The 21,599-nt window shown below is 37.1% G+C and overlaps 1 protein-coding gene across 1 annotated transcript in view; it reads right to left on the reverse strand.

Moving 5' to 3' along the window:
* The window catches only part of LOC131670369 (B-cell receptor CD22-like), a gene marked incomplete at its 3' end in the record, with an annotated part of 212,117 nt that overhangs the window by 70,683 nt on the left and 119,835 nt on the right, over nt 1-21,599 (reverse strand). Inside the window, exon 3 of the mRNA XM_058945909.1 lies at nt 136-341. Coding sequence (XP_058801892.1) covers nt 136-341 — 206 coding nt within the window. The remainder of the gene's footprint in view (nt 1-135; nt 342-21,599) is intronic.

The raw sequence follows: 21,599 nt of genomic DNA on the forward strand, positions 1-21,599 counted from the left end.
TTATACAACTGTAACTTTCATAACTTTTCTAGAAAAAACTAGGGAGTGTGTCAATTACCTAAGGCTTCTGTCATAAATTGATATAGTTCTTCAGTTTTACTATTAAATGAGAATGATAAAATTTAATTTACTTACCTATAACGGTAAGATTATATCGAACACTTCTGGATTGTCCCCGATGGAAATCCACTCTACACCTATAAATTGCGGCGTCGTGCCTTTTGATATCGTCTAATACTAGTACCGCTGGTTCTTGAATGGACGTACGAAAGTACGCCCTTTGTCCGAATAGAGACGACGAGTGCTTCGCTTCCGTGAGAGGCTTTCCTCGGACATCAATTCTGAAAATGAAATAAAGTGTAGAAATTAGTCTTCGATCCTACGAAAGAACTCATGTTTGATAACAAAAAGTGTTTTAAAAGTATTATGAAACAAAAGTACTTTGGACAATGATTTATCACTTACAATATAATCACATAATTTGATCTTAAATAATGATGCAAAAAAATAGTACCATCAAAAGATAAATCACGTCATTTTTTAAAATTTAGCACATTCAAAATGAACGAGATTTTTATGAGTTTGAAAAATAGACGAATCTTTAAGATTAAAAGTATTAGGAGGAACATTTCATTTTTTACCCGTTCTCCCTCGTCAGCTCGAAGGCTAAGAAAATGGAAGCGAATTCTCTCTCAGTACGATCTCGATAAAATTCGTTATATGCGATAACTTGGTAGACTGACAAAGTCCACCCTTCCCATAGCCGATGTATCACTTTTTTCGGCTTCTTCTTTTCCGTTACTCTTGCGGATGGTTTTTCTCTGTTGAATACGTATAACTGTAGATTGTAGCAAGAAACCGATCCTTAGCGATTGATAAGTCAGAAGGTTGTGACGTCGTACGTGCTATAACAAATGTTGGTGACCGACCGATACGAGCGACGACTTTAACTAATGGGCTTTGACTGGACTGAGTTTTCGTGGACTTTCTATTTTCAGATATGTTGTTCATCGATGTTTCAATAAAATATTAAATATGAAAACCTATTTGAGTCCATTATATCTTGGATTATATAAAGATGTTCATATGTATTTGACAGGAAGACAACGTCTATACTTTGCCGCTTTACTGAATAAACTCTAAGATAAGTATAGTTCCTTCTAATACTCAAAATTGATTCTCAATCATAACTGATATTAGAAAGTGACAGGAAGTTTAATAATGCTAGTTTTTCGCCTTGATAAAATTAGATCTTTATATACTTATTTGCTCGTATATTTCAAATCGCCTATGTTGACAAACTTATTAAAAAAAGACTTCATTAAAAGAATTTATGATTGAGTGTTTCGTTTTGCTTCAGATTATAAGTAATTTGTAAATATACAAATAAATTTTTTTTTGAATGGTCGCCATAAATACTATATAAACTTTTCTTTATTTACAAAGCAGTACAGACGAACTTTTCGAGCATCAACATTTTAAATCACTTTTCGTGTTATGCAAAAATGTAATTAATTTTAAAAGAACTATCAAGAACGTATTGAAGAATTTACGTTCAACTTTTCCTTCAAAGATGGCTGAAAAGAACATAAACATAAACATTTCACTCAAAGTTACTCGCCAGAAAGCATCAGTGAGATACGAGAGACTCCCAATCGACCCCATACTAATCTACAAAGTAGGAAAAAATACTCTTTCAAGTATCGGGAGTAGGACCTTTTGAATATGCTTATTATTCTAACTATATCCTTCCAGTTTTGCCAAAAAAATATATTTTTATCTATCGTACATGTCACTATGCTAGGTTTAAATAAACTACATATGTCAAAAAATTAATTAGATACAAAAAGTACACTTTCGTTGATTATCATTCATGCAAATGATAATAATGCATTTATTCGGTATTTGGTACAGATAACTTCGCCATCACGCATGTCCAGTTGCTCAGCTGAAAAGTCGAAAGAGATTGTTTCAAATTTACTATAAAAATCGACTGCTTATTGTTTCCAACAAATTGTTAAAGATATGATAAAGAATTAAAAAAAACTAGCAGAGTGCAGTTAAAATAATTAGCATTTTAAAAGGGTTGTATCCAGATTTGTCGGCAAGAATTTTTTCTTACTTTACAAGCTGTCATGGGGTTTGTGGACAAAGGAGGCTTAATCCATTGTCAATTGTTCAATACAACGTGATGATTAGATGTCAATCTATATCTCCTTTGTTGGATCCTCTCGTTGTTTGTTAAGGCAGGTGTCTGGTCCGGGAGTGTCAGTCTGTGTCAGTCTCTTGTACTCTGATGAATGACTCCGGGTGAAATATAAATTTATTTATTTTTCAGTCTTCTTTGATGGAATATTTGAAGACGGACTTCTTTATACGTTTTTGATACTTATTTTTGAGAATCGATTCATAATAGGAATTAAAATTTATAATTTGGAAATAGTTTTTGCAGCCTCGTCTTTTATTTGCACAAATAATAACAACGAAGATAAAGAAGATAATGGAATCAACTGATTACCAGTTTTTCTCGATAAAAGGCACGATTAAAATGAGGATTTCCGTTATGCCAAAAGAATGCTGGAAGAGTATAACGAATTCATTAAAGATTCATAATTCATGAAATCATCTCAGCGACTGGACGTAATTCCTTGTCAGATAAATGATCGACGACAGCAGTGGCAGTGCTGGGCATGGCTGCGAAAAAAAGAGAGATAGATTGATGAGGTGAAAGTGCAGGTGTCGTAAGCTTGTGCACGCGAGTGAAAGAGAAAGAGAGAAGAGAGGATTAAAAAGTTGCACTTCGAAAAAGTAGAGACGGCCGACGGCCACTGTGTGCGCTTCTCGTCGCGCAAAACTTGGCGTTTGCAATTACTCTTTGAGCGCTCGCACCTTCTTTGTAGATGTACACAAAAGTACGAGTATCCTGCGAGCTGGCTCGTCTTAAGTGCCCTACTTGACGTGATTAAAGCGAGTGTTGCGATGTTATTAAGGTCGCGACGCTTCTTATGAGCGATATATAACAAGCCTTTATCGCAAAATATCTTCTTGCTTCTTTATATGACAAAAATTTCCTTTTTTAATATTTTGTCTTAGTTGAAATAATGGTTGATTCTTTTATTTTTTAATGGATACTCACTTTTTAAATATTTGATGATAGATTGGATGTATTTGAAAAAATTTTTAATAAGCGATTGATAACTTTTCATTGTATTCACAATTTTCCATGTTTTTTAACAGTATTTCATTGTGATTAATATTTAAAAATTGCACTTGAATAACTCATAATATCAAAGTTCATTGTATTTCAGTAAAATTTACCTGATGAATTAAAGGTATAATTATCAATAATGTCAGAGAAAAACATGCAAAAAAAAGAAGAATGACGAACAAAGCAAAATAATTTTACCTCTGTAATCTAATATGAACAAAAAAGGCGACGCGTTTGGTGTTCATTAAGCGAGGGTAGTAGAAAGTTTCTGAAAACATCATTATCGTACATCGATAAACACGTGTATACCTTTTGATATTTTTTCATAAAAGTTACTTTGCGCGCGTGAGCACGCTTTCTCTCTCTCTCCCTCTCTCGCTATGTATGCACATACACCTTCACGTGCAATAATCGCGCAGCAAGGCTGACGCTATCGTGATATACTGCCTTGGAGCTGCTCTTGCTCAACTTTTTCCGCTTTTCTCGGTGCTGCGGCTCCCGCGGCCCTTTTATGCGCTTGCATATATTCATCGCTCTCGTGCACGTGCCTACATAAGCAGTCGTGCCAACGCACTGGTAGCGACCGTACAATAGCCGCAGGTCTATATGCACTTATCGATCAAAAATCTCCTTAATCTCTCACCTTACAATTGACATTTCATTTTTTCTTCTTCTACGCCTTGCTGACTCCATTGCATCTTTGCGTGTAGTTACTTTTTTGGCAAGTTGTTTCCTCAACAGTTGCTTTTTGTTGTTTGGTTTTGCTTTTTGCGCCGGCACGCGAGCATACGTTTCTTGCGTAATCTACAATTACGTCCACTTGAGTGTATTATTCACGTGATATTATGATCAATTCGACAGAAGGAACAATGGCGTAAAGTGTATTGCATTTCAACCAATGTGATATTCTTGCAGCTCTTCTCCGTCCCTTGTTTTTCATATATAATCTATATTGAAGCAGTTAGACGTTGAGATCAACTATCTTGCTCGCAGCTAAGGATCCTCTTTACCCTCCTGGTAAATGAGCTTCGCGTTCTCGAATAGTATCATAAACTTCACATAGTGCTGGTAGCTAAGAGAAAAACTTCACACTAGATACAGGTGATTTAGGTTGGGAAATATCTTTCAGAGTAGATCGTCAACAGTTTTTATTCAGAAAATCGCTTTTTCAACAAATACACACACATGTAAAACCTCAATTAAATCTTTTATTACATTATTTTTATTTATTTTTAAATGTGCGTCAAATTGAGAACAAAATTGATAAATTAGCAGAAAATTCACAAATATTACGTATGTTAAAAATGAGAATATAGATTGTTGATTGAAGTGACAAAGCATGAAAAAATGTATAAAAATTCTGATTGGATTCCTTCCTCATTCAATCTTACTCCTCTGTGCACGTTAATAATAAGCTATATAGCTGAACTTCGAATTTTTTTCTTTTTCTATTTTGTAGAGGCATTATTGAAATGGCATCTTGAAAATTCCGAAACCTTTTAGCGCTCGGAACTTTTGAAGCTAGCTTTGATGTTTGTCTTGTGGAGTCCTAATAATTTTCGTTTGATATCAAAACTCAATATTTTTTAGCAAGCTTCTCTCTCTCTCTCTCCCTCTCTTTCTTGGTCTCTCTTTACGCGTTTGTGTGCACTATATGCTGTATTTAATATTAACTACTAGTGAACACGCCAACAACATACTTACGAGTAAAAAATAAATAAATAAAAATTACGACAGAAAAGTTGACGCACATTTGCGCTGTTTTTTAAATGAGCATGGTACTTGCTTTTGGAAAACTTCCATCAAGTAGATTAATGGTGAGTTTACAGCGAAAAGCTTCGCCTCGTTCTGTGAAACTTCTCATCAGATTTATTGCTTTTACAACTAAAACCGGTCTCAATGGCTTTTTTGTTAAGACACTGAAGAATATTTAATTAAAATTTTGAAATTTTAAGTGGCGAAATTACGTATCGCATTTTCCAAAGAAGGATAAAATTCTGAATACATAAATAAATCCGCTACACGAATTTCACAGTAATACCGCAGATTCATAAAAACGATTATAAGTGTGCACAAATGCGATTTGCTCACAATTTATTTATTATTTGCAAAAAATCAATAATAGAAGATTCGTTATTCCGCGATAATGGCGTCGAACAAGCTGTTAGAAAAAAATAATGTGCAGAAGTATTTATCTTTTGCGCAGCGGTGTATAGCGCGCGCTCGGTAATTAACTGTTACTGCACCTGGAATATAAATACAAACGTTTCGCTCGCTCGGTCGTGAAAAGAGTGTGGGCTCTCGCAATAATTATTTAATTAGGTAATTTCTTTGCCCAAGCTCGCTGCCGCCCGGCAGCCGACGCTTCATATTTCAGCTGCTGGCTGGCGAAAATCGTCCGAGATAAAAAATTTGGCCAGCTCACCTCGCTTTTCCCAGGTTAACCATGAATATTCAAAAGTCCAGCTACAGAGAATTCTTCAGTTGGCCAATGGACTCGAGCTGATTTATTCGACAATAATGAAAAGTAAGCCATTACGTTACTGCGCTCCAGGCGCTATTTCTTTTTTTCTTTGTCGCCCGGCGACAGCATCATACTCGCGCGGTGCGCTTTGTTTTCCAACTAACGAACAATTGTTATGCAGATACCCAAGATTAGCTGCGCGAGTCACATAAATCTCAGAGCCCGGATTATTTTTTGTTTTCTGCATCAAAAGTCTGCACCGGAACGGCAAGACAAGATTTTCGAACAAAAGACACGGACGTACATGGAAAGGATATTATGTAGACCGAGCGCAAAGTGAATTGCACGTGTTCGTAATTCTCGCACACGAGGCTTGCTTTCTTAACCCTAACCCTTTTCACGACTGCACACACACGCTCGCTCTCTCTTTCTCTCTCATAAACGTTTCAAATTACAGCGGCGCGACGTGCAAGTATATTAAAACCTATTTAGAGCAAGTCAAAGGTTAAATGGAGCGGCGGTGGCAGCGTTGGCGGCGCCAATTCACTTAAATTACATCCTTCCATTTTACTTGAGATACGCGTCTGCCGCTTTCGCCGAGTCCATCTCTCTTCTCTAGGCGCTAATACCGCGTCGCGATGCAGGAATGGAACAGCATCGTGACTCAGGCGCAGCCCTCGCCGACTGTCTGTGCACGTAATATTCCCCGGAGCGCTTGAAACAGATTTACAGATCCGCTTATTGAAGCGAGTTCTGCAGAGCAACTGTGTCCTGGAAAAACTTGTGAGAAGGCACATCTGCCTGGATCACTTCTTGCGTTTGTGGATGCCAACGACAAACGGGCGAAATAAAATCATGAAAAGCATTACAAAGTTGTCGCGAAAGGAGTCCAAGTGGCCGAGAGGTGAGCCGTTTATATTCCTATCTGCGAAAGAACGCCATTAACGTTGAAAAGCACCGACGGTAGAAAAATATAATAAGTGTTGTCTGTTAGAGAAACAAAAAGGATGGAAAATTCAATAAAACTGTCCGAGCATCTGCCTGCGAGGAGAACGTCTTCCGTAATTAGCATGCGCTCTTTCCCGTTCTCGCGTATAAATAAGAAAAATCGCCTTAGCATTTGAAAGGTAATTACCTTGAGTGCTTCACCCGTCTCCCGATTTATTGTCTTCGTTTTTCTACCTCCCCTCTACTTCCGCCCCCCCTCCCCCTTTCTTTCTCTTTCTATCGCTCTTTCCAACCAGACGCGCGCGCAGCACTCGATGATCCTACGCGGTCATAAAGAAGAAAGAGAACGCGCTGCTCTTTTTCCTTTTCCGTTTCCTTCCACAGCTTATTGGTTGGTTCCTTACTGATGCTAGATATAGACCATCGGAAAAGAGCAGCGCGTTGCAGTGGTAATCCACGCGCGCACGGTAGAATGAATTATTTTCTCTGTGAAGAACCGGGGGATAATGAGTTAGCTCGGATTACTTTCCAACTTTCCACTGTTTATCGCGCAGAACAAAGAATTTCGTGGTAAAGCGATATCGCGGTTTGGCCTACTGTTTTCTCGTTTTAATTAAACCAAAAAAGCAAAAGAAGAAAATACTAGTGATCGAGTAAAATCGTTCATCGACCGCGTTACTTTTGAAAATGCTTTGATCTCAAACAAATCCACCAGTCAGATTTACAAAGTTTAATGCAAGCGATATTCGAAAAAAAATATTTTTCAATCGTTATTATACAATATATTTTTATGAAAAATAATGACAAATAATGAACTAAATCGATAACATCTTCTCCAAACAGTTAACTCCAAAGAAAACATCAATCTTTGTTTGTGATAGCAAAAAATTGAAAGTGCACTCTAGAGCAGATTATTACACGATTTTAAAATAAGAAATGAGGATATTTATTTCGTCCGTGCGGGTGATACAAAAAAGCTTTGAGAAGTAATAAATGATTTCATTGTAACTAAGTGCCACATACTGCATTACTTCGACTCTACGTCCTTTTGATATCAATCAAATCAGCCTGTGGAGAATAATAATGGTTTTTGGTTTCATTGATCAGTATTATATGACGGTTAATTAATAAACTAGTTAGAATCAGGAATGGAGGCTTACGAGAATACATAGAACACCTCACTATATTGACTAATACTGGTGATAGATACTGTAATTAAACATGACGATACACAACTAGCTACTACAACAAGAATTGTTAGTGCGTATATGTATTCAAAAAATGGAATCGGATATTTCCGTGTTAAAAATTAAATATAGTACAAGAGTAAAAGAGCGATCATCAAAAAAAGTTAAATATTTAAGTCGTCAAACAAACGATAATGAACTTTCGAGACATCGGCGCATGTTGGAAAGAGGCTCGCGAGCGGCCGGGCGAGGAAGAGGTACTTTTAATGACCGTTGCGCTTGCGCTCATTTCTCCCTCTCCCCCCTCCCTCCTCTTTCTTTCTCTCTCTTTCTCTTTTCCCCGCAGCCATTCGCTGGTATTATTGCGATTTCAACTCCTCATCTTCGTCACACACACACGCATGTATCGTATATCTCACTCTCTATGCGTTCTCCCTTTAACAGCGTGATTTAGCGACAAACACAGGCTAACTGATTGAGGCTGATTGACGCTCAATAGTGGCTTACTGTGGACACACGTATCCATTATTTATCCATCGTATATATTGTAATTGCTACCAGCCATTTTTTTAAATGACCCCGTGGAACACTCATGCTTATCAGAAAGTTGCGAGTTAGGTTTGTTTTTTTGCTTGTTCACTGCGAGAGTACAACGTTCTACTTTTCGCTTATACATATATCCGTGTGCATATAAGAGAGCGAGAGAGAGTATTTTGCATGTATACTGTGCTTCCAGCTGTGCTCTAATTAAGTTACTCGGGGTCAGGATTGTTGTTTGTGGTATGTATTCAACTTTGCAACGAGCAGTGTGTATCTAGTGATCTGATGACTTTTGTTTTTGGAAAACTTTCGGATGAATTATTGATACATTTAGGTGAGTAGTAATATAAAATAATCCCAATCGTTTATTAGTATGTATAATGGCACTTGTGCATCCTTCACTTACAATTCTAGTTACTGCTATCTATTCTCACATAATAATAATAATTTTTTCTTTTTCCTCGCAATAAAAGTTCAAAACAATTCAAATTGAATTATTCACGAAGTGAGGAACAAGATACATTCTCGAATATTCAATTTATGGAAAACAGGGGAATATCAGTCAGTTGCATAGGCTGCAATTTTTTCAATCGACGTTCACCTCTCTGCCGTCCAGCATTTCGTAAATACTAAAATTTAGGCAGCCGCCGCAAGCGTCCGTTTCCAGTGTCTATTTCTTGGCGAGTAAAATCTTGCGTCACGTAGCGAAGATCGACGTGTTTTAATACCGGAGTCAGGATCTTGGCGCTGGACGTCGTCCAGCCTGACGGCGAAGGGAGAACGTGCCTCCTCGTAATTCAGGCGAATAAGAGAGAGAGAGAGAGAGAGAGAACGCAGTGGGCGATGTGCTCGGTGCATAGCCACGAGGAAAAGAAAGAAAGGAAGACCGTCAGAAAAAGAAACGCGCGAGCAAGGATGAAGAAGTAAGAGGTAAAAAGGAATCCCAGGGATTAAGATGATACATCGCGATGGAACGACTCCCATGCGAACGTGATTCTTGCCCGGCCAAGATTTTTCTCGCTTTTCTCTTTCTTTTCGCTCGACGTTGACCCACCTGATAGCCAGCGAGTTATCGGCAATTCTAGTTTCGAAGTGGACAGTGATGTATTGAATCTAATTTTCAACTGTTTCCAGGAACACTCCTTGCATTACCACTCGACCAATCTAAACGCACTTTTCAAATCTACTTTTCTGCATGATGAATGATTCAATATTATCCTGTTTGTATGTTAGCAGCTACAATATACTCTATTCGATCGTAATAGTCATATATATAATTTTTTTTAAGATTTCATTTCGTGAATTGTTACTATGATGCCAAACAGTTATAGCTATTTATTTATATTGTACACAAATTATGATAATAAATCTATGAAGCCAGAAATAGCACAGTAAATATTTAACACAAGTACTATTAACTTAAATTGAAGCTGCTAATTTTATGTCAGTTGGTTAATTTTATAACAGATTTGTATTAGGTACTTATTTTTTTAAATAAAATAGTTGTAATTTCTTATTGAAAAAAAGGAATAATATAATTTGATGATTTTAGAATGACTTCGGACTCAAACGTCAACAATTTCATGTATTAAAAACCATAAAAAAGGAACTTAAAAATAATATTAAAAAAATATTTTTCATATTATGACGAAGTTCAAATTGTCCTCGAAGAAATGGGAATTTATCAGCTTTATTAAACCACTACCTGGAATTTTCTTCTGGTAAGATTGAAATAGCAAGTTCGCGAAAAGTTTTGATCCTGCAGAAGCGTTTCCTAGACATATATATATATATATACGTTAGTTTCTACTATTGGTAGTATGCAACACTAACACTTCCAAACTATCAAACGAGAGCTATGCAGATACATGTAGTTCACGAAACTGATAGCAAGAGTAAACGACCGTGAGAAAATGAGACCAAGTCTTTTATAAGAAAGGCTAGTTAACTGTGCTTGAGTCAAAGTTTTGTTAGACTCGAATTGAATCATCAAAAATGTATTTCGTTGTTTAGACTATATTTGACATTCATAAAAATACGTGAGTGCTTGTAATCTTAAATAATAAATTAACAAAGCATTGTATATAAAACAGAATTGTTAACATAAATGTTTAAAGCGTAAATATGCCAGAAATTTGAGAAGTTAAATAAAGATATTACGCTGCACGGATGGTATTTAAATTCGTAAATCCGAGTGTATCAATGATACTTCATGATTGAAAGCTTTCAAACATTAGAAGTATGTATAAAAATGTGAAATATAGGACATGTACACATAATCCACAAACAGAGGGCACTTGGTGTGAAGACGCGTGAACCGCACGGAAAATCTAGAGAACAAAAAAGAGCAGAACAAGAGAGTGAAGTATGAAACTTTCGTGATTGTCAACATGAATGCTGGTTATGATAACCAGTAGTCGTTTACCTGGAAAACGAGCCGGTCATATTCACGTAAGTCGTGCGCCCTCGCCTACACAAGTCACACAGTTTTTAGCTCCCAAAGGGTCAGTCGGCTGTGCCATAAAGCTATACTGCAAGCTCGCTTCGCGGCCCCGTAAACCAGCTGGATTTGGAAGGAGGCAAACATGTACACATACACACATATTCACGGCTTTACATCGTAAAGCAGCCATCGCGTCACCGCCTCCCGCCAAAGTGGCTGACGCGACGTTTTCGCAATAACCCCGAGGCGCCACAGCCCATCTACACACATACGTGCGCACATACACCTCTCGGCCCAAATTGCGAGACACATTCAGGGCTTTTCGAGTTCTCTTTCTCTCTGTGTTTCCTTGCCACGTGCGAGCACCTCTCTTACACGAGTATTACGTTTTATTTTCCTTTGTTGTCATCGAAGTACGTTGACTCGCTCGATAATTTTTTAGGGGAACGAGAGATTTTTCGTCTGTTATGTAACGTCATTTTGCGAGCTCCAAAGAAAATATTGACTGAATTGCCGCTAATGCGTGTAAAAATCGATATCTACGTAAAAAAAAGAAAAAGAATTAGCATTACACGGCACGAGAAGAAATCGCGACGTAAGTTTAAATAAGTCGATTGGTGTAATTGAAGGAAGCGGGAAAAAATATTCATTTTATTTTTGACTGAGCGAAACGCGAGGCAATCTCATTTGAGTGGAGTATACAGCGTCCAGTATAAAGCACGTTATTGAAGGGCTCTCGTCTGCACGCAGTAAAATGAATCGGTCATCCGGAATTCCAGCCTTCGTTTAACAGTGCCGAAATAATCGTGTCTGCTTCCGATCGCGTCCACTGAGCAGCTGCATGTGCTAATGCGTGTACTGCATACGATATAGAGTACCGATGAAGGCTTTCATATTGTCTTTTCAAGATAGACATGAATATTATAATGAACCTCAATCATTTTAATATGTAAATAAGCTAGGAAGTATTTTAACGCAACGAGATAAAACAATATATAAATGAAATATCCATTGTGCCTAGGTACAGAATGAACTGTTATTTATTCAAATATTAAATCTACATGCAGATACAAGGTGCAGATAATAGATCGAAAGAACCATAGTGAACCATTGAAGAATATTTATGGCTTTTGCTTTGGATCCGAGTATTAAAGCATACACAACGTTTTACATTCAAAAAGTGATTTTCTGTACTTTAAATATGAATAAACATACAAAACTGCAAGCAATAATAGTTCCATTCATTTAGCAGTTCGTTTCTTAATTATTTAGAAATTGATTACACAATGCGACATTACTCGACCGCGATTCGATACTCGTGACGATTAAAGTTTCCGCATCCCTTTTCGATACTTAACCATTCTTCATTAATGGACTTAGTGGGAAGTATTTTAAAATTCTATTTGATTGTGATTATGGTATGCATAAGAATATTATCATTAAACGCGCACGTAAAACTTTGGATGAAAGTTTTACGATTGTGATTCATGAATTTCGATAAATTCTTTGGAAATAAGTTTGACGTTATCTACCAGTAATAGTACTAAACATTAAAAGAATGACTTCAACAAGTTTCATGAAGATTTTTTAAATTCATTGCAATCTGAGGATTTTGTCAACTGTTTCTCTCGTCTATTATTCTATAAGTTATGGCAGGAGTTTTTATCACTTTTAAAGCCAAAATAACGTGGATTAGAATTCTTATTGTTAGAAAATAGAAAGAAAACCAGTGAGACGAGTATTGTGATGCTTCAAATTATTAAGGGGGTAGCAAATTATTTGGGTTTATACAAAATGACTTCGATACTGCTAGGCTTAAGCGCAACTGCACTTTCGGTGATCGAAAAGTTTACCCAGCTAGGTCAAGCGAATGGCTGGTGAGTCCAGTTTGGGAAAGTGATTTTCGTAATCTGACTGTCGGCGTTCTCATTAGTGCTCTCTGTGCACAATGGACAATTTACGTGTTTTAGCGACCAATACGTGGGCTGAAACGCGAAAGACATGCAAAGAGAAGATAGGCTAAAACTGCCGGCTAATCTGCGGCAAATGTACGCTCGTAAACGACGGTTCTGCAATAAGCTCGTTCTCGGGTATCGCACGCGCGCGCCAACTTTGGCTATACAACCTATGTAGGATAGAGGAGGGGAAAGAACTAATCTCATTATTCTGTCGAAATCATTTTGCTTTTGTTTTGAAAGGTCGATCGCCGCCCAACTAAATTACTATAAATTATTATTTTCTTTATATCTTCCTTTTCAAGCTTTACAATACCTCGCTTCCTGCGATGCACAACAATCAAAATTTATTTACAAAATATCACGTGGCTTATTTATTTTTAATCATTTCGACGAAAAGTTTTTGTTATTGTCTCAAACAATAAATGTAATTTTAAAATTACGAAACTTGCGTTTTAAAAGTATGCGCGGGGTATCGATTACGCAAGAAAAAATATTGGTGCCGAGAAAAAGTTAATTGCAATGCTGAATGAAGTCGATCAAGCGCATGAAATTTTATTTTTGGATTTCCAACAAACTTCGTACACTTTATAACTGGCGCACACTTCCTCAAACCACAATATGTATAGGTATACACTAGTGTGAGAAGAAAAACGTGAGTAGATATCGATAAAATGGCTCGCAATCAGTCTGTTCATTCGTCGAGCCGTTAAATAAAACAAGAGAGCGAACGAGAGCGAGAATGAGAGAGAGAGAGAGAGAGAGAGAGAGAAGCATTAGGCAATCTTACGTGCCTGCTGCTAAGTCTGGCTATCTTCCCCTATCTCAAGAACAACGTCTGTATATGTATGTGTGTGTGTTTTGCTTTTCGCCCTATTCTTCCTGAGAGCTATGCACACGCGCTTTCCATGATGTTTACGCACTCGCAAAGAGCAGCCTGGTAGAGAAGAGAAAAAGGGCTGCGTGCGCTCGCATAGGCATAGCCTCGAGCTCCAAGTTACCTACTTCTTTTTGCTGATGACTCTTTTGTTTTTTGACGATCTTGCATTTTTCATTTACTACTAATTTCAACTCTTATTTTTCTGCCTTGCCGTCACTAGAATTTCTTTCTTTCAAATCTGCATTTAATTATGATAGAGGTAGTTGTCATCTGTTTTGAAATCTTTGAAAGATGCGTGTCTATTTAACTAGCCAATGCGATTTGATTTCATTTTTATCTTTATTGTTACGAGATTACCTTAAAAGCTCTTAGAATTAATATTTGAATAATTTATTATTAATAGAACGCTGAACTGATATTTAATGTTTTAAATGTATTTAAGGATTACCGAATTTAACAATATTGAATACTTTAGATTTTACACATACCGATACAGATAAAATGAATGCACGTTTGGATTCGGTCAAAATACACTATGATCCAATTCTGTCGAAATAGATTTCGTTGATGAAAAAATTTTCCATCGCGCAGTAACTGCGAGATTAATTCTGCTAAAATAATTTTTTTTCAATCAACGAGTGAATGAAAACCACGAAGCATTCTGTCACCCGCAAGCGAACCAATATACTTTCCAGAAAAAAACATGACAACAGATAATCAATGACTCGTTCATTTACCATATCGAAAGAGCTTTAACGATTTGCAAGTCTAAAAATACAATAAAATAAACGTGTATGTAATATAATTTTGTCGTCTCTGAAAATGTAAAATTATTGGCGAATACGAATTATATTTCCCATACGTAACGAAATGCCACTTACTGCTAACAGATAATGCGCCGACTGAAAAACTATTAAAACAAATGAATACATGTTAGCATAAATAATACATCAAGCAAGTATATCAAGTAGATATATTTAGTGATCAAATCTCTCTTTTGTTTTATTCGTGCTATTATGGCTTTCGTCTTATACTTTTATTGGCATTGCTGAGCAACTACTTTATGTGTAATAAAGTAGGTCAAGCAACTACATGAATCGTTACTTTGAACAGAAAATGATGATTTCTAGTATAAAACGGTAATTGTGGCTCAATTGCTATTGCGTATTTTTTTCCTCAAACAAGGGATTACAAATCAGCTGTATCTTCGCTGGAATATTTTATATACTATTCACAATCTCTATTGACAAACATTCGCATTTCGACATATATGATACGAATACTTAAATGACATACATTTTTATTTGATATTTGATAAATGTATAAGTAAAATTGCGATTGACCGAGTATAAAATTGGAAACTCAATAAATAATACGCAACGTGTACGAAAAGGCACGCTGTTTCTTTTCTCGGTGATCAATAATTTTTCTATAAATGTGCATTCCAAACTGATTTATTGAAATACAGAGATGTCACTAATTATCAACGAAAGCATCGTCGTCATTAGCGCAAGCACTCGACATAAAATCCAGCTAGTGGTAGAGCCGCGCGCGAGCTTGAGCGAACACACGCGGGAGCCACTAACAAGTCTCGCTTCAGCCGTGCATGTGACCGAACGGATGGATGGAGGCCGGGCGAGGCTGTCGTGCCGCGCTTGCTCTCTAATTTTCTTGGCCAGGAAATTTCCGCGAGAGAGGCTCGAATCGGCAATTTGGATTAGGCACGGGAAATTCGCTTGATTATCGCGGCGTTACGCTGCTTTCTGTGCATCGTCAATCAGACACGTTTGCCGAGCTTTCAATTAAAATTCATTTTCTCGATAAAGTAATTAATGTTTTGTACAGCTGATCGACGATGGATTAGTTAGCGCGTAGTCGGAGTTCTGAGATTATTTGAGAAGCACCCACGCACTGGCAAAGAAGGTATTGCAGTCGGGGCGGGCCAACGCTCATCAATCTCATTTTAGATGTAATTTGTTTGAAATAAAAAACAGTCCCGTCATTTAAATTTAATTAATTTTCTCTTTTCCCACGCAGCCTTCAATTCGCACTTAGCCCAGGTTAAATATAAAGCGTTGAGCGTTTGGCGTCGAAGCGAGCACTCGATAAAAGTTTTACAGCGAGCGCAGGCAGAGTCTAATTAACTGCTGAAATTTGAGAGATACTTTCCAACAGAGTGATTCGCTAATTCGATTCTCAATTTCATACAAGACAAGCTACACCGGTTACATAATGTCGGCCGGATATTTTGCCGTTGCTCACACGGCCCATTATATTTTATTAACAGAAAAAAAGAAGAAATTTACGGCACAAACTTTTTTACGAACGTTCGCGTATGCACAGCGCGCCCTGGCAATCCGTCGTGCATGTGGCTGCGCGTGCGCGGCAGAGATAGTTTCATGGGACCGGTGGGATGAGGCGGAAGAGGTGGCGGTGACGACGATGCTGCCCGTGCTGTTTAGTTCAGCCGGGGTAGTTAAGGTCTGACGTAACTAGTGCGGCTAATGAGGTATAAACAACGGCTCGCCCCGTTGCAGCCGCGTAGCACCGGCGGCGTCCTCCCTTCTCTCCCTGCTGGCTGGCTGGATATGGTCAGCGTCTACAGTTTAGTTAGTGCTTCGTCTAAACTAATAACGAGCAGCCTTTCATACTGCCGACCAACTGGCCTTCCAAGTATTTCATTGACTTGTTCACCCGGACGACACTTTGTTTTTTAACTTTTATGATCGCGAAAAAACCTTGTTTCCATGGAGTATTTTTTAAATTGGATTTTTTTTAGTTGCTGCGTTTGTCCAATGTACAAATAACCAGAAAATACCATATTTGAAAAAAGTAATCGAGTTTGTACGGAAAAAATCAATATTTTTTGGAATTGTGCTGGAATTTCTCTCGATTAATTTAATTTTTTCATTAATGTCGTCGCAATTTTTCAATTGTAAGTTAGACGTCAACAGGCTATGGAGAAAGACATTGAGGAACAATATCATGGGCGCACGTCTGTCAGCGCTTTGTAAAACTTAATCTAGTTCCGTCTGGGATTTCAATTTCCTTGGTTTCCTTCTTGACGAAGATCGAGTGAGTCTCAATTGTGAATTCATAGCTCTCGTAAAATGCATGGATACATTTGCTAAACGACAAAGAGTAGAAATTACATTCTAGTAATCAAGATTTCACGAGCTACGTACAGAAGAATATGCAAATCTTATGAAGCGAAAAGGTGTTATTATAATTTTATTATGTTATTTAGATTTACACAATCATTTTATTATGTTATTTAGATTCGCACAATTTACGAGGTGTATTGAGATTTAATACTTTTGCCAGTAAAGGATTTCTCTAATTATAGAGTCCCAAAATAGAATCAACCTTCAGAACTGATCTTACATTTTAGTAACTCGAGTAATCATAATAATTTACATACAGCTTCGGAATCCATAGAAACCCCTCGTCGTTAACTAACATAGTTCAAACCGAGCCAGGAGTAAACGAGTCGATTGATTTCGATAGCAAGGAATAGCCACGTGAAAGAAAACGCGAAAGAAATGATTAATGTTCGTATGGCGATTATTCATTCATGAAGCTATCATCGATCAGAATTCACTTACACCATAGCGTTTTGTACAGATAACACACACTGCCTCGCCTAGGAGCTTCCAACACATATGGGCGCAATAGCAGTATACAAACCGAAAATTAAACGAGTTCGTAGCTCGAGACGGAAACGTTATCAATAATTCAGCCATCGACTATTCCGACACACAAACACCACTCGCGTAAGCGTAAATCGTCGACCCTCGATGCGAAAGAAAAAAAATGCGCCGACCATTACGTCAACGCTCTCCTGCTAGGGTGTATAGATAGTTTGCTGTGAATCGTGTTTTATAAGATTATGCAGTTAAACGAACACCAAATTGTAAGTACTCTCTCTCTCACACACACACACACACACAAACATTCTCCCTTCTCATTATTCTTCTCTCCCCTGCGTGCTGTGGCTGCCGTTTCCTTTTTTTCCACATTTTTTCCAACAGCGGTGCAGTCTTTTTACGGAGTACGCGATAGCAACTGACGCCATCGCGATAACTGAACGGCAATTACGCTCTAGCCCTCTCACAGTCGATAAACCACACCCATTGCTGATTTTTTATTGAATCGAACATTGCTATGTTCGAAATTAGCAATTGAGTGCACGATGATGCTAACGGTTATCGTTGTAATACGCATCTTAGTATCATTTGCACTTATAACTATATTAACTGGCGTTAATAACATCTCCTTCTGACAAATATCTTTAAACAAATGTAAAATTGACAAGTGAGTAGATTGTTCTCAAATCAATACTTCAGAAGCAAGCGGTTAATATATACATAGTAAAAATTGTAGCTCCTATTGCCACTATGAAGCGCCAATTTTCAACTTCATGACAATAGTCGTAGGTTTTGCTACTTATTTATATAATTAAAAATTGACGATTAATATGATAATTGTAATTGTTATGTAGATGTATTAATTATTTGCAATTGATCTGAAAACAGTTTCTGAGTATTTACAGCTTCTTCGCATGCCCATTTTACCTTATTTTGAAAAAGCTGTGTGAAGTGTGTTATTTTGAAGCTGTGTATTTCTTATATTATTCAACATATATGATGTCAACAGCTAATTTCTGGTCGATATGGTAGTTAGATCTTCATTTTAGGCGCATCTTTATAGGTTATACTAGCTACCGCTAATGGCACTTAGCGATATCGATTAAGATCAATGAATTAACGAAAAAGTTATTGATGTCATCTTCTGTCTCATATCTATAAACCATAGGGCACTGAGATAGATAGATGAATTAGGTATCGTGATGTAGGTTATCAGATAAAAAATATTAGATACAAATTTTAATTTGGTTAACAAAAGAGAAAAACTCACATTGTCGAAACCTAATATAATATCGTGAATAACGTTATTAAAATTGTATTTATTGGATTCACATTTTTTTCAGATAATGTATGGTAATCTTCACTTTCATTTGTAACGAGGATATTTGAAATCAACACGTGAGACGGTACGCGCCTTGTCTTGCATTGTTGTGGATTTGAAATCTAGGAGAATGAGAAGAGACGCTTCCGAGGGTAAATAAGAGAAATGAGTCGAGGGAGAAGGGAAGGAGCTATTATAAGCGAGTATAGGGAGCGGCCAAGTAAGAGAGTAGCCACCGACTGACGAGGAGAGAATTTCGACAGTGAAGTTCGCTTGACTGATACGATTCTACTGGATATGAAGAGCTTGTGAGGAATATAGCTATATCCATTCCAACTGATGATTACTATGCATTCCAACGAACTCACGGCGATCTTCTGAATCATCACCAGAATAAATCAAAGAATCATTGCCTTTTGTAAAGGTTAACAGCAACTTCGGAAATTAAGTCTACTTTCGCACCATCACTGCCCTCGCTCTCTCCTATTCACACTCAAAGATTAAGGGGACTATATCCGAGCATATACAACAATCAATTAAAGCAATTCATTATACAATTGCGAACACTGAGTTGATGTCTCACTCTTTAATCATAAGAGGAATGGCATTGCGTTTCTGAATTAAATAATATTTGATGATTCCCTTAATTTAATGTTTATGCTGATTAGAACGGATTGTCCGTGGAATGCAAATTGGACTAATTAGTGTGAATGCCTTGCTTGTAATGAGCGGATTGTGCGTGAGTGCTTTGGTTTATCTAAAAATTTGTAGTAACAAATAATGACACTATACTCGTACTGTCATAATCTACGTTTGCAGATCCTTAACTCTTCATTTTGTTTCATTGCTTCGTCTTTGTATTATTTTGCTCTGCCGACTTTTATCCTTAGACCGTTTAACATTGTTTCTCACACTTAGTCTTTCCGTGAAGATTGTATTCCTTTTTTATATAGATGAATATATGAAATTCTCACATATTCCACTCATAATCTTTTGTATAACATGCATGGGAATTATGAGAAACGAAAATGAATGATTTTTGGCGAAACGAACTGTCGTATCTTCGTGGCTACTTCGTACCTAATGGCACAAACATACGATATTAAAGTCTATTGTAGTGTTGAAATTAGTTTACCGAAGTCAAAATGACAAGTTGCCATGTAAAGCTTCCCAAGAGAAATTGAATTTCGTGTTTGTAATCCTAATCCTAAATCATTATTTTGCAAACACAGTTTATCGTGGAAATTACAACATCAAAGCGAAACTAACAGCTATTTGAGATATTTGTAACGCTTAGGTGAATTTAAAAATAAATGTGATTGGTTACGTCAATGAAAATATACGTATGTCTATTGGTAATTCCGAAACCGTTCAAGATATTTAGCAAAAAATCAACTAGTATTTTCCATGCTCGAGCTTCTCTCACATCTTGAGTAGCGGAAAATTATTGCGTCCCCCTTATATTTCGTTCTTGCTCAACTCCATTCAATCGTGAACGAAAACTTCAACCATTTAACAATTCATACGAAGGTTTACTCTACCATGAAATACATTGGTTGGCTACGTGAGCATATGCGAGATCCGATATCGCTAGGAGAAAAATTGAAATTTTCGGGCAAACGAAAAATTTAACTATTTTCGTAACAAGTAAAATACCACTAGAATTTGGGATGGAATATAAAGCCAATAAAAAATAAAAAACAAAAAAAGAATTGTGTGCGTATTCATATACTGAATTCCGCGATTATTCTCTTTCTGATTTTGAAGTTTTTTTCTTTCCGTAAAATATATTTTTAATCAAGTATAATTAAATTTTCTTATATTATCTCAGCAAACTGAATATTAAAACAAAATGAAAGACTCAGAGATACCTGAGATCCCAAGAAAACTTGCCGAAACCGCGACCGTGTGATCTGACAGCCGCAACAGTACATGGATTTATCTACTGATGCATAATCGCTTGGAAAAGTGTTACCAAACTATCGGTCAACAAACTCTGTATATGTATGTGCGTATAGATTGGCGCGTCACATGAGCTTGGCAAACGTCAATGCAATATACACAGTGGTGAACAACGGAAGGCCGTGCAAAACTTGAAAGCCAATCGCCGTGCCGTGGCAAGAGGCGTTTATATACGTTGCGCGTGGAAAGGGACCCTTCACCGCACGAAAGTTTCACTTGGGCTAGCGTTGAATTCATCTCCCTCCCGCGTGCATGCAAGCTGGATTGGTGTTGCAAGTCGCCCGAGCGCGCGACAGGGACATTGAAACTCTCGTCCGTGCTGCTAATTGAGTTCCAGATGAGATAAAAGCCGTGGGGGCTACTCGCCGAGATGGAGGCCAGTGTGAATAGCTAGTATAGCCACGATATATGTTGATACGATACGTAATCGTCTAGTTTATATGTATTCGTCACGGGGTCGACGGACTTTTTTCTGTAGTGCTTGTTGGTGAACAGTTTTCCAACTCAAGCTTGTGAAAAGTATGTTTTAATTATATGGCGTTGTCGGACACTTTAGTTTCAACAGGGAAATAAAGGAGTATTTTCAATTTCGTAAAATCAGTACAGAAGATATATTCGTATTTTCAGTTGGTTGTTCTTAAATGGTTTAGCTCGACGCTTGACGCTCGAGGCTATTCTAAGTTAAAATTCAATTAGACAGCTCGATTTCTATTACACAAAAGACAGGATATTGCTACCGTTTTCATATGTTATTTTGGTTACAGAATAGCTCATCCTTATTTTTGTGATGAATTTTATTCTTTGGATATTTCGATCGATTTCAGAAATGCCGCAAATATCTAGTAATCAGTTGCAATTATATTTGTTTCCGGTACCTGTCGCATCAAGTTTGTTTATTATTAACGTAATTCAAAAATGAATTTCCTTGCACAATCTAAATACTCAACTATTTACGTGCTGTGACATAGATTTTACTATTTCCGTTACACTATCAAGTTAATCAAGTTACGACATAGATTTTGATCTTTGGATTAAATTGTATGT

This window comes from Phymastichus coffea, unplaced genomic scaffold, assembly GCF_024137745.1.
Source record: "Phymastichus coffea isolate CEN01 unplaced genomic scaffold, Cenicafe_Pcof_1.1 PCOF00109, whole genome shotgun sequence".
NCBI lineage: Eukaryota > Metazoa > Arthropoda > Insecta > Hymenoptera > Eulophidae > Phymastichus > Phymastichus coffea.